At 40.4% G+C, this 12,583-nt stretch overlaps 1 protein-coding gene across 1 annotated transcript; it reads left to right on the top strand.

The window, feature by feature from the left end:
• Positions 1–2,284: 2,284 nt before the first annotated feature.
• On the top strand, positions 2,285–6,801 carry LOC144126178 (uncharacterized). Its single transcript, XM_077660171.1, has 4 exons — positions 2,285–3,394; positions 3,790–3,850; positions 4,212–4,377; positions 6,690–6,801. Exons 1-4 carry the CDS (start codon positions 2,285–2,287, stop codon positions 6,799–6,801), a joined length of 1,449 nt encoding a protein of 482 aa, XP_077516297.1.
• The last annotated feature ends 5,782 nt before the right edge of the window (positions 6,802–12,583 follow it).

Below are 12,583 nucleotides of genomic sequence, written 5' to 3'. Positions count from 1 at the left end.
AACTATGGTCAGTGCAATTGCTTCAGAAGCTGTCAAAGGAAATATTCAGTCTGCTGAGAACTCCTGGGACAACGAGCTTGAAGAAGCTCCAATTGCAAGTACTCATGAAGGTTCCCCCAGAGACTGCCAGGAAACATGCAGTGACGATGTTACTGATGCTTTCGCTCATCTATACCTGAGATTGCTGTCAGAGCGTCACGTTCCTTCATCCACTGTGCAGCTGATAGCAGAGGCTATATATGACATTCAGACCGCTAATGTTTCGATGATGACTTCCATTCTTAAAGCTAGGCTCAAACATGTTGTGTGCAGTGAAGAAGTTGACAAGATAATCGACGAAGCTTTTGAAGCAGATCTTGTCTTAGCTGTTCACAGAGATCCGGGTGGTGTGTTCCGCAGTAAGCACACCCGTAACTTACATTTCAAGAAACGCTTTCTCTTTGTGGAGCCTGTTACAATACTACTGGGAAGAAACAAAAGAAATAGGGATGCAACATTCTATTACGTGCCAGTATTAAAAACACTGGAGGCCATGCTAGAAAATGAAGCTGTGGTTAAGCAGTGTGATGAACTCTTACCAAACACCAACAGAGTAATGAAAGACTTCACCGATGGCAGTGTTTTCAAGTCTATTTTACTTTACAAGGATCATCCAAAAGCGTTAAAGCTAATTCTTTTCCAGGATGCTTTCGAAGTCGTAAACCCACTCGGTTCTGCGAAGAAGAAGCACAAGCTGCTTGCAGTTTATTTAATTCTTGGCAATCTTTATTCATGGAAGAGATGCTCAACTGACTCCATCAAGCTCTGCTTGCTTTGCAGTGAGACTTACTTTAAATACTTTGGTCAAGACAAAATATTTGCACCCCTGATTGATGATCTGAAAAAGCTCGAAGCAGGCACAGTCGTCACTACAAAGGGCACACGTCTGATTGGCACAGTGTGCGCAATCCTCGGTGACAATCTTGGAAGCCATGGAATTGGTGGCTTTGTTGAAAACTTTAGCAATGCAACACACATCTGCAGGTTTTGTTTGGCGGAAAGAAGAGACCTCTTTTCTCCACTTGCATTGTCAGGTGTATTCGAGCTGAGAACACCAGACAATTACAACAGTGCTGTCCTAACCTTAGCAGCCGATAGTTCCTTAAGTGCAGAAAAGGGAGTAAAGTTTAGGTCTTTGTTCAACGATCTGAAGTATTTCGACGTTTGTGCACCAGGGCTTCCCCCTTGTTTGGCACACGATCTTTTTGAAGGCATAGTGTCATTCGACCTTTCTTTGTATATACAATATTTTGTCACAGTTTGTGAGTGGATTTCTCTAGAGGATCTCAATAACCGTATAGGTGGCTTTCCTTTTAAGCACAGCGACCTCAATGACAGACCATGTGAGGTTCCTGTAAAGAAATCACTTGGAGGCCATGCTATTCAGAACTGGAATATGGTTCGTTTTCTTCCCCTCTTCCTAGTCGGTTCCGTTCAGTCTACAGAGAATGAGGTCTGGAAGCAGGTTCTGTTGCTGTCAGAAATTGTTCTTTTAGTTACTGCGCCAGCAGTTACAAGTGCAATGGCTATGAGGCTCCAAGATATCATCGAAGATTACATGACAAGCAGAGCAGCTCTGTTCCCAAATATTCCATTGAGGCCAAAACACCATTACCTTCTTCACTATCCAATGCTTATTATGCAGTTTGGTCCCCTGATCAGATTGTGGACAATGCAATGCGAGAGCAAACACAGCTACTTCAAGAAATGTGCTAGAAATTGTCAAAATTTCAAGAATTTGACGTTGACTTTATCTCAGCGGCATCAGCTTTTCCAAGCTTACAAGAACTCAGGAAGCAGTACTGACGTTCTCGACAATGCATCTACTTTCATGATCAGCCTTTGCAGTCCTGAAATTCAGAACAAAGTTCGGGAAGTTGTTTCTGATGAAGGGGAAATTTTCTCAACACAGCGAGCAACTATTCGGGGTCTGTTGTATGAGTGCAAAATGCTAGTTGTAATGTCACGGCAGAACGGCGAACTAAAGTTTGGGGAAATACAGCTGATCCTGTCAAAAGATGCCCGGCATTTTTTTCTTGTAAAAACTGTTCGTACATCGTATGAACCAGGAATGCAGTATTTTAACATCTTAAGTAATGACGGTCCAATCAAGTGCATTGAGCTCGACAGCTTGCTTGACAACACACCATTAATCCAGTACAACCTTGCCCGCTGCAGTTATCCTGTTTTTGTTTTGAAGCATGGATTACTTGATGGAGTTTGAACTGTGTTTCAGATAGCTGCAATGGAGTTTGAACAACGAATTTCCAACTGGCTGCCAGCCCTGGACAAGGAGATTGTAGAGCTGACAGTCCAGAAGCTGCAGAAATGTGGTGTAGAGTTCCTGGAACATCTGAAGTATGTGGTTGAAGAGGATTTGCAATTTTTAATGCCCATCAGCAGAAGGATTCTTCTTGAAAGATTTCACTCAGCGGCTACGCCCAACCCACCAGTGTCACTTTCTCCCAACGACATTCAATCGCCTACAAGCACACAGTGTGCAAGCTTTTCTACACCTTGGGAGGTTTTCCCACCACAGCTTATGAAGGCTTGCCAAGAAGGGAAGCGTCCAGTAAAGAGCGACTTGAATGAAATGGTACGACTTGTGAGTGACCATATTCTTGCCATAAACAGGAAGCCAGGTCGCAAGATCTTGAGGGCCATCGCAGCTGAAATTGTGAGCCATTACCCGAAGACATTCGAGGACACCCTAAATGGGGCAGTAATTGGCTCGGGTATTGAGACACTCTTGTGGAAACTTGAAAACTGTGTTAACAACAAACGAAGGCCAAGCTCTGAGCAGCCACATCAGTTCGAACCGGACGATGAACTGGACTTGAGTGTCAAACGAGTGAAGATTCAGAGAGACTCATATGGGTGTGTGGCATGGCAACCAAAGCTTCCATCTGACGAGACTGCTGACTCACAGGAGAAGAAAAAAGACGACTTGCTGTCGCAGTTCAGGCTTGCGTTTCCAGATGAGACCATGGTTGCACAGCTCATGTCAGAGACTTATGCATCACAACGTCAGCTTATCAATGCATCCAAAAATATTCGAGACATTGAGCGAAGCTGGCCATTTCTGTTTCAGGCAAAGCACCTGACCAACCACGTAAACATCTTGCTAGGCTCAAATGTTGCAAAGACTTTCGATGACCGACTAAAGACTGTTGGACGGCAAGTTTTTCGTTACGCACACAGCCAAGTAAAAAAAGAATGTGTGAAGTCTTGTCTCCAAGAAATAGAAGCTGCCAAAACTAACAGGAAGTCAATGGCAGTTGAATACGAAGCCATGCCACTACTACTGCTCGCAATCTTCGGAGAAGACAAAGAGCTGTTCTACAAGCTAACAGAGGTAATAACTGACAAATGTAGTTTGCATTATTTCCTTGCAGTCGTCGCACGTTAATGCACAATGTGAAGTGTCCCATTAATTTATTCCTCCCAATAACCAAGTCAGCACTGCCTTTTATAACAGTAGTGCAGTGATTGTTTTACCCACGTCTCTAAGATTTGTACTGAGATAACAGAAAAATCTGGAAGTTTTATGTCAACCTTGCCCATAAACAAAAATTTATCCTCAAAGCCAGCAGACTTGCTGCGGTGTGTTTTAGCGTGCGACGCAATGGTAACTCATATTTAAGTGAAATGGCGTCTGTGTTGAGGACTTAAGGCAACATGTTTCTTTTATTACATGCCATTGACTGATTCTAATGCTAATGCACATGTGAATTGGATTTTTCATATAAGGAGATGGCCAGCGACGATGACTTGGGGGATCTGCCAAGCTGTCCTTTCATCTGCGTGAAAGGTAAGATACTGATGACTGACTAAAGGGGCAGTTCTTAAAAAAATTGCTGAAAAATGCACTATATGGTGCTACCTTGTCCGAAATGCAAATCTTTATTATATTAGACAAATGTATGCAATTTATTAAAAGATACTTCCCGCTGATTGAAATGCTTAATGAGTATTGCTGGCTCGATGTGCCTATCATATATAGGTCAATGCAATCTTCGTCGTTATCCCTTCCTCGTTTTTCACTTATCCTCCTAAACCTAATGGTGATGGACCCACCCCTCTGAATAAAGAGACTTTACGTGGAACTGAAAGACATAATAAAAACAGAAGGACAAAGCGAATAATAATGCTTCCTTCCAACTCTTTTCCAGGATGGACTTTTCTCACTGCTAATTCATACACAATCTGCGTGGACACCCATCCAGTCCTTCATGCATCGAAGCCAGACGAGGCCTTCAAGCTGCTGTTCTTTGCCCATTTTGCTTTTAACATCCAGTACCAGAAGGAGACGAGCCTGTGCTTGGAATTCACACAGAGGTAAGAACTGAAGCCAATGTTCACTCACCTGTACACTTGCCTGACGTCACAGCACGCCCTGTGCAAATGCATACTGCAGGCTGCCAATCTTCCAAAACCTTATTTAGAAAAGCGGTTACTACGCTGCTAAACTGAGTGTACGTGAAGAAAATGCACTTCAACTGAAAAGCTTTTTGAACAGTGTGCGTGTTCATCGAGAATATCATACTGTCAATGAAGTTTGCTTATAGAGGTGAAAGTTGGCATTTCTTCAGTTTGGCATTGAACTAGCACTGGGACACAATAATGCTAAAGATATTTGGTAGTGTGCTGTAGTATAGGAGCAGCAGCGAAGAAAATTTGCTTTAAGGTAGGGAGTTTTAGCAACATTGTAGTACAAGAAATTAATAATTGATTTACCATTGACTGACGTAATAACATGCCCTCATTATCCAGTCTCATTTTTGAAAATATGTGTCAAACAGCGAGACGTCATAAAGAAACCTTTTATCTCTATAGTTAACAGTACAGCAGCAGCTTGGGATCACGCCTGTGTGCTGTCTATTAGTTCTGCTGGAAGGCTAATGCAAGAGCATACAGACAAGGATGCATTCTAGTAAAGGTGAATGTCTGAGATCAGGTATTTTGTTTGTTTTGTTATAATAAAGCACAACACCAAAAACAATGCAAGTGACAAGCACGCAACTGTATTATAAACGTTAAATTTTTTTTAACCTTTGCAGCCTTCTATTTTAAAAAGTGTGAGAAATGCGCCGGTGCTTTCTATTGTGCTGGATTGTACTGCAAAGTGGACATTATGTACTTCATAAGGATGAATAATTAGACGATTAATCAGCTTAAATTAGCTAACAAACTTTACTATTTCTGCTTTTTAAAGGGAAGGTTTTGATTTGCAAAATTTATCTGGCAACATCGAAGGTTAGGCTTATTTTTAAATTTTGTTACTCGGCAATGTATTTCAAAGGAAAGCTTGTTCAATTGGCTGGCCCACTTTACCTATCTATACAATGCCGTAACTGCGCATCGTATTCTTGCCGAAATCTAGTTAACTTATGCATCATAAAAATACACTAACTGTGCCTGTACTTGCTGCATGCATTAGAAGTGCGAGAAGCGATTTTTCTATGAATATGCAATGGTGGAAAGCTGACTCAACGAGCTTTCGTATGTGTATTTTTGTTGGTCGATGTCTGGAATGATACTGCCATTTAGGAGTATTTAAAAACAGCTCATATTCAAAGTTGACGACCATCAATTTTGCAACATAACCTACCTTGCTTCTGAGATGAAAAATAGAAAAGTCAGTCAAAGTAATTATGTAACTACAGATACATTTGAGGCACCTAATGTCTGCCTTGCTGTACAGTCCAGCTCAGAAGACCACACCGACGTAGCTAAGTATTTAAAACATATCTTCAAAAGTGACAAAAATCACCCTGTATATAAAATATCAATCGGAAGGAAAAAATGTCTCTCCCGCTCTTTTTCTGCCGCATCTCACACACACACACACACTTAAGGTAATGGAATCGGGGTACGGATTTCAGGCTGTTTTTTATGAGAGAGGGGTGCGTCCTGACATGGCAAACCGTTGTAGCAAGGTAGGCAAAAGAGACCTAACGTTTTATTAAAGCACGTTTCTCCTTGTTTTATCCGTTCAATCCTCCTCATTCATAGGGCCACATGTACTGTAGTGGCTATGAGTTCCTAGGGTGCATAAGCTACGAACGAGTCTGACACTTTTATCATTACCCACTGGATCAAAACCTCACTTGTGGAGATGAAAGTCGATCTCAAGTCATTCAATATGTGGTAGTAAAATGAGGTGATCACTGAGAAGCAAGGTGCTTAAATGACTTCAGTAGCATCCTAGATACTTCTGTTTCCAATGGTACCTGTATGATCGAAAAATCCAACACATGCCTCGTAAACAATGACATTGTAGAAGCATCGTATGCTCTTTCCGCCCAGCACTGCCTGTGAGTCATGCTGATCTGTGGTTGTTGATAAAACGAATCTTGCTACTTTATCGCTATGAGGAGCTTGAAAAGAAGGTTTGAGCAGCAAAGTGACGCCTCACAAAGCTAGAGTTTTATTTCTGGGTGGGAACAGGTAAGATATTAGTGTTTTTTTTTACTTAGCTTTTACCCCTCTTACGTAGCGGATCATATATGAGACCTGATTTTTTTAACACATCCGCCCTTGTCAGAGTGGTTGTGCAAGTGTAGAACGAATATATTTTTGTCTTTCAACTATAAAAATTAAGTTTTTGTGCCTGGTTGTCAGTGATAGCTCGTGGCTCTTTGTTTCAGGGCTATTGCAGGTATTAATCCTGCAAGAGGAACAAAGGTGCAAAAGAATGGCGGGAAGCAGCACTGCCTGTCACCAAGAGTGGCTGCACTCGTAACGGCTTTGAAAGACTGACTTTTAGATTTTTAGTTTCTGTTGCTTGTGTTGTATAACATTTTATTATGTTGGGCTCAGAAATAGTTTTCGAGCTATAGAAGACTGCTGATGCTGATGTGACTTTCGATTTAATAAAGTGTTCATTCATATCAAGCTGCTTGGCTTTTGGTTCTCAGGCAATGCTATACTGATGAAAATCAGTGTGTTGTGCAAACGTTTCATATTTAGATATTCTTAAATTACTACACGCAACTTCTCTCGAGCAACGAATTATGTAATATCACACTTTCATTGTTATAAACGACGCAAAGATCGTATTTGTAATTTAATGAGCCCTTGTGCTTGCACAGAAACCGTATTTTGTGCGGGGAAAAAAATTGTAATAAAAGAACAACTAATAGTAAACAGAACATTGCAGGAATTTGAAATATATTTTCTGCAACCCAAAAAGAAAATTGTGTGTAAATTAACAGGGCAGCCAAAAACAGACAACTAAACTCAATTTGCAGTCACAGATTTTCTGTACATGATAGAAAAGAAACATTGTAAAATAACAGAAAAACTGAAAACAGAAAAGTGAATTTCACAGATTTTCTGTACATGACAGAAAAGAAACACTGTAAAATAACAGAATAACTGAAAACAGAAAAATGAATTTCACAGACATTCTACAAGCTTTCAGTAAATAATGAGAAAGAAAAACCTGAAAATCACAGACTTGCTTTGAAACAGAAAATGAAATTTCACAGAAATTTTACAGGGATTTTCGGTAAATGATAAAAATCTAACATTGTAAAATAACCGAAAAACTGAAAAACGGAAAACAGAACTGTACAGACATTTTCTGGCAGGACAGCTGCCAGAAAATGTCTGTTTTTTTTGGAAAAAATTTTTTACAGTGTGGCGTCAGAACACCTACCAAGACTAACGAGGAATCTGAGACTCCCCGTACTAGAATGTAGGGAGTGTATGAATTCGAAGCAAGCAACCAATTTTCCTTTTCTTGTTAGTGGTGGCTGGAACATTTCTCCGGTCATTCCTAAAATTTCGTGGTGATTTTTAGCAAGAATCATTAACACGATTTCTTAAAGCCGAGACGGAAAAACTTCAAAGTTGACTGCACAACACACAGGGTGGAAGAAGAAGGGAAACCCGCACCCTCATACCACGACTGAGTCCAGAGCTGGCCGCTCAGCTCCAAGGCTACACAGCAAAAACGAGCACACTGGCATAGCCTCAGCTCAACCACTTTATCTCTCTCTCTTTTTCTCTCCCCAGCTGTTCTCGGGTCACTAGAGACCGCCTTCAGTGCAGCCAGGATTAAGAAACACCAAGATGAAGTAATGGTCTAGAGGGCAGCATTTTAAGGTGATATTACAGCACGACAACACTGCTTTTATCCTTTTTTTCTAGTACCCATCTCATTATGGCGCCCCTCATAGACAATTATAGCAGAAGGATAGCCATGTCCTCCTTCTGCAGTCATGCTTGTGACAAATGGCACTCCTCAGAGACTGCTCCAGCAAAAGCGTCTTATTTCACTTCGTGGAAAGAATATGAATTGTGTTATATAGTGCAGCTATGAATGTGCCTCAAAAATCAAACATTAATTGAACTTGACAGCTTCTCTTGTAAGCTTCTCTTATGCGGCCTCTCACTGTGTAACAAGAGTAAAAACAGCGCCTATTTTTACACATACCACACAGAAAGAGCAGACAGCATGGCATCCGTCCTGTCTGTTCTTTCTGTGTGGTTTGTGTAAACATTAGCGCTGTTTTTACTTTTGTTACACAATGTTGCACCAACTAGCCCAGCAAGAGGTACTGTTAAACGAACCTCCCACTGTAGTTGCACTGTTTTTATTGCCTCTAGATCTGAGTGGAAAATAGCACCCTCTTTTGCAAACTTCTTCAGTGTCTGTTCCATTGCAGCCATTGCACAAAAAAGCTAAAAGTACTAAATGAAAAAGGTGAATGTTAACCATAAATTGTTACCTCGGTTATTATCTTGGTGAGCTTTGATTTTTTTGCCATTTAACTTGCTTGGTGATGACACTGTGCAAGTTCAGTGAATATACTTGCTCTAATAAACTTACAGAAAATTAAGAGCTTGTAGTGACCTGTCTTACTCAGCCTTTCGGCATGCTACCTCATATCATAGTTAAACAAAGCTTGAAAGAAACTGCATATACTATGGACACCACATGTTTGCTTGGGTCTACTTTCAAATGATGCCTTAGGCATTACTGTGCATGGACGATTCCATAATATTTGCTCTATGACAGGTAAATATTTTATAATTGTCTTTCTCATTGTTGTTTCAGTATTATCAACCGAACGATGGCTGCGACGTGAAGTTGTCTTTCAGGTCATGCCAAAAGGAAGAAAACTGGTAATTTAACTGGTGATATGGCATTTGCTCTCATTCCAGCTTTTGAAACAGGCAGTTTTAGGTGTTGTAGTGAAATAAAATTGCATATCAACGTATATATTGTAGACTTTTCCATGCCTCAGCAGACCTAAAGGCCAGCTAGGCATCACAGCCATCATTCGGCTGATGAAGCCTAAACAACATGAGGGAAGGAAATGTAATTATCAATTATTTAATAGTAGGCAAATACCACTTCGGGATTTACGTATTCTAATGTCTTATGCAGCGTTTAAAAATATGTGACCAAAATAACGTGTTTATAGTCCTTGAGAGTAATTTTTTAGGTGTTGCACATTTGATTGTTCTCAATTTGCAGAGGTTGCAGTGTTTAGTACTGCTTGCCTTTTTTGTTGATGTCTTTTCATTGATTGGTTGTGCCCTGTTTTCCTTTGTTATTTTGTGTTGTGTCATCGCGTAGTGCATCCCTTCTTTTTTGTTTGTGCATCACTTCTCTTTAGAGTTTTTTTTTTGTGGCAGGCTTCATGACAGCTGGCAGCTTTACTTTCATTTTTGCCTTCTCCTCTGACGGTGTTCATGGTACTAGACAAAATATAGTTTACTAAAAGACTGAATTCTAAATTGTAGAGCATCGTTTAGGTGCCCTCTTCTTTTTTGGCATATGCCATTAATGGTGATGCCTACTGTTGCCAATAATCTTACATTGACACAAATTTGTTTCACAATTGCAGGGCTTTCTTTGCTCTCATGTAGAGTTTATGCATTTACAGTGTATAATTTGTACATGGTCTCTTTGTTGGTTACCGACAAAGTGGCCCCGTTGGCGGACTTTTGTACTATTATGAGGGGTTAGAATTTCTTTTTCTCACTGCTGATGAGCGTTTACGGGAGATTACTATGCCTTCATCAAGACTCATCTCTTTTTGTTGCTTTCGTTAGGGTACTTAGGCTCAAATGAGCAAGCATCTGGGGCCAAAATGCCAGCATAACTTCGTGACGTTTGTCAGCTTTCTTTTTGATGTGCATATTGGTGCAAGTATGGAATAATTTCAGGTCTCAGTGGTCCTTCATTTTGTTTTGCTTTTCAGCCTTTATGCCATATGTAAGATTTTGAAGGATAGTTTGTGAGAGCCTTCATCATTGAAGTAGGTAGCACAATGTACCAGCCGTGACAATTGGTCATGATAAATAACCACCCTAAGCTGAGATCTGAAGGCAACTTTGATGGGTATTGATGCCTGAAGTTGTCTTTTTACAAGCATAATGTTATTACCACTTGAAAATTTCATTAAGCTATTGGGTTCGAATGATGTTATTGCTTGCTGTCAATGTCGCTCAACGGCACTTCCATTGTGAAAATGAGTATAACTCTCGAAAAAGGCAACCAGGTCCTTCATGGAATGTGAATGGTGCACACCGGAATTCTGCTCCTGCAGCAAATCATGTGGGTCATACGGGAGGTTGTGTTAAGAAGTAAAGAAGCATGGAAATGAAAGTGATGATGCACACTTATTACCATTTTGTGGTCCTTGACCAATTTCTTTCTTTTAAAGGCACTGCACCAAAGAGAAACTGAAGTCCACCGGAGCCGCTGGAAACCTTTTATGTGAAGAAAAGGCATACTGACTATGCTTATCATAATTTGATGATTGCGCAAAATTTCAAAATGACCATTTTACTACTTCGTTATGAGCCTGTACTCTCTGGTGTCACATAAGGAGTAATGACGGAACTTGTCTCTAATTTTTCTTTGCATTTCAGTTTTGTGTCTATTTATATTTTGTATTTTTTAGCATGAACACCACAGGCCATGACCTCCTGCATTACTTTGTATAAGGAAACAGTGGCAACTCCAATGTCTCTGCGTGTGGTCCCCTCGCTGAACGCTATTCTAAGACACTAAGTTGTTTGCCTTGGACTATATCAATAGCTTATGCGCTTCCAGCTCAAAAAACGTTAAGCAATGTTTCGTTCAATTTTGACCGCAAGACATTTGCTAACTAGGCAGTATGTTGAGGACATATTAGCTTTACTGCAGGTCAACCGGCCTGAGTGCCTTGCTTGACAAGAGCATGGGCAAGAACAGTAATTAGAAAATTGCTCTTAGTAGTCACTGCGTGTTGATTTAAACACTGGCAGTGCTCCTACTATTTACTCAGTATTTACTGCCACACATACTATTCCGCGATTTTCAGAGATGAATTCAATTTTTGTTCAATTAATGTGCATTTAAATGTGCAAATTCTAAAAGGCAAAGCAGACAGTTGCCTTTTGTACTTCACACTGCTATCAGAACTCACCACTATTGCATAAACCATCAACGTCCAGGTATAAGTATTGTGTTGGTAATAAATGAAATGTGTTTCTTACTTTCTTTTTTCAACGGGCGTTAAAGCATACAGCCGCTGTGAAGTGTACAATTACAATTAATATTTCCTCGCTGCTAATATGGCTAAGAATTTTTATACGCATGTTCTGTTTCCTGTAGGTGTATCAGAATTCAAGGTAGAAAGACAAGGTATGACACCATGAAGGGAATCCCAAATGTTGCAGTATTCCACAAGATGACTCCTACTACCATCTGCTCAACAGAAGCAGTTGTACAATGCAGTTTCAGTGGCAAGTGCTCAGGACGTTACAGCGGAAGGCAAAGAAAAGGTGCTCCAGAAGGCTAAGCATATAGGGCGGGGATAGTTGGTTCTGGGCAGAATTATGAGACATCATTTCAGCGCACAAAATGTATGTCCGGTGTACATGGTTTCTATTCTCTTTGGTCGTGTGTTTTTGTACGCTCGAGTGATGTTTCATAATTCACTGAAGTGAAGAATGGATGCACTGAGAGGTAATTGCTAGCTTTATCTGGATTTATTTCACAGGCATATAGTCACTTCATCTGTGTATGTGAGAATTACGACTCAGGTTTGTTAGTGGTTTATAACATCAAAGCGCCATAGAAAGGATAATGAAAAACATATATGACGTGACCAAATAATTGTAGATATTGTCTTCTTGTGAAAGTTTATTTACAGGAGGTTAATTGAAGGGTGTAGTTAGCTCGTGTCAGGATAAAAGCAGCTTAAAAGCCTAGGCTCTATATGCAGTGCGGCAGTGCGTGACCAGTGCAATTACCCATAATGAACAACTTTTAGTGTATACTTCTCATGCCATGGAAACAGAAGACTGATGGTACTTAGCAGTCATTTGCCCTGAAGCTTGAATTTTAAGTGCTGAGGCCTAAGTGAAGCTGATTCAGTATGGGCATTCGTGGGTGCCGCCACATTTGCCATCATCCATGAATCCTCTGGTTGTCTGTACTTAACGACGAAAATTTGTATGTTATAACTTGTAGCCATCACTGAAAGCATTTTGCATGAAAATAAGCTTGAATTGAATGCTAGCTGGCCTATTGTTT

This window comes from Amblyomma americanum, chromosome 1 (genome assembly GCF_052857255.1).
Source record: "Amblyomma americanum isolate KBUSLIRL-KWMA chromosome 1, ASM5285725v1, whole genome shotgun sequence".
NCBI classification, from domain to species: Eukaryota; Metazoa; Arthropoda; class Arachnida; order Ixodida; family Ixodidae; genus Amblyomma; species Amblyomma americanum.
The sequence above is the reverse complement of the archived record's forward strand: the minus strand, read 5'-3'. Positions and strand labels throughout refer to the sequence as shown.

Coding starts and splice junctions, on each gene's coding strand:
- LOC144126178 (XM_077660171.1), top strand. CDS start 2,285: ATGGAGTTTGAACAACGAATTTCCAACTGGCTGCCAGCCCTGGACAAG. Junction 3,395..3,789: donor TGTTCTACAAGCTAACAGAG/GTAATAACTGAC, acceptor TTTTCATATAAG/GAGATGGCCAGCGACGATGA. Junction 4,378..6,689: donor TGCTTGGAATTCACACAGAG/GTAAGAACTGAA, acceptor TCTTTGTTTCAG/GGCTATTGCAGGTATTAATC.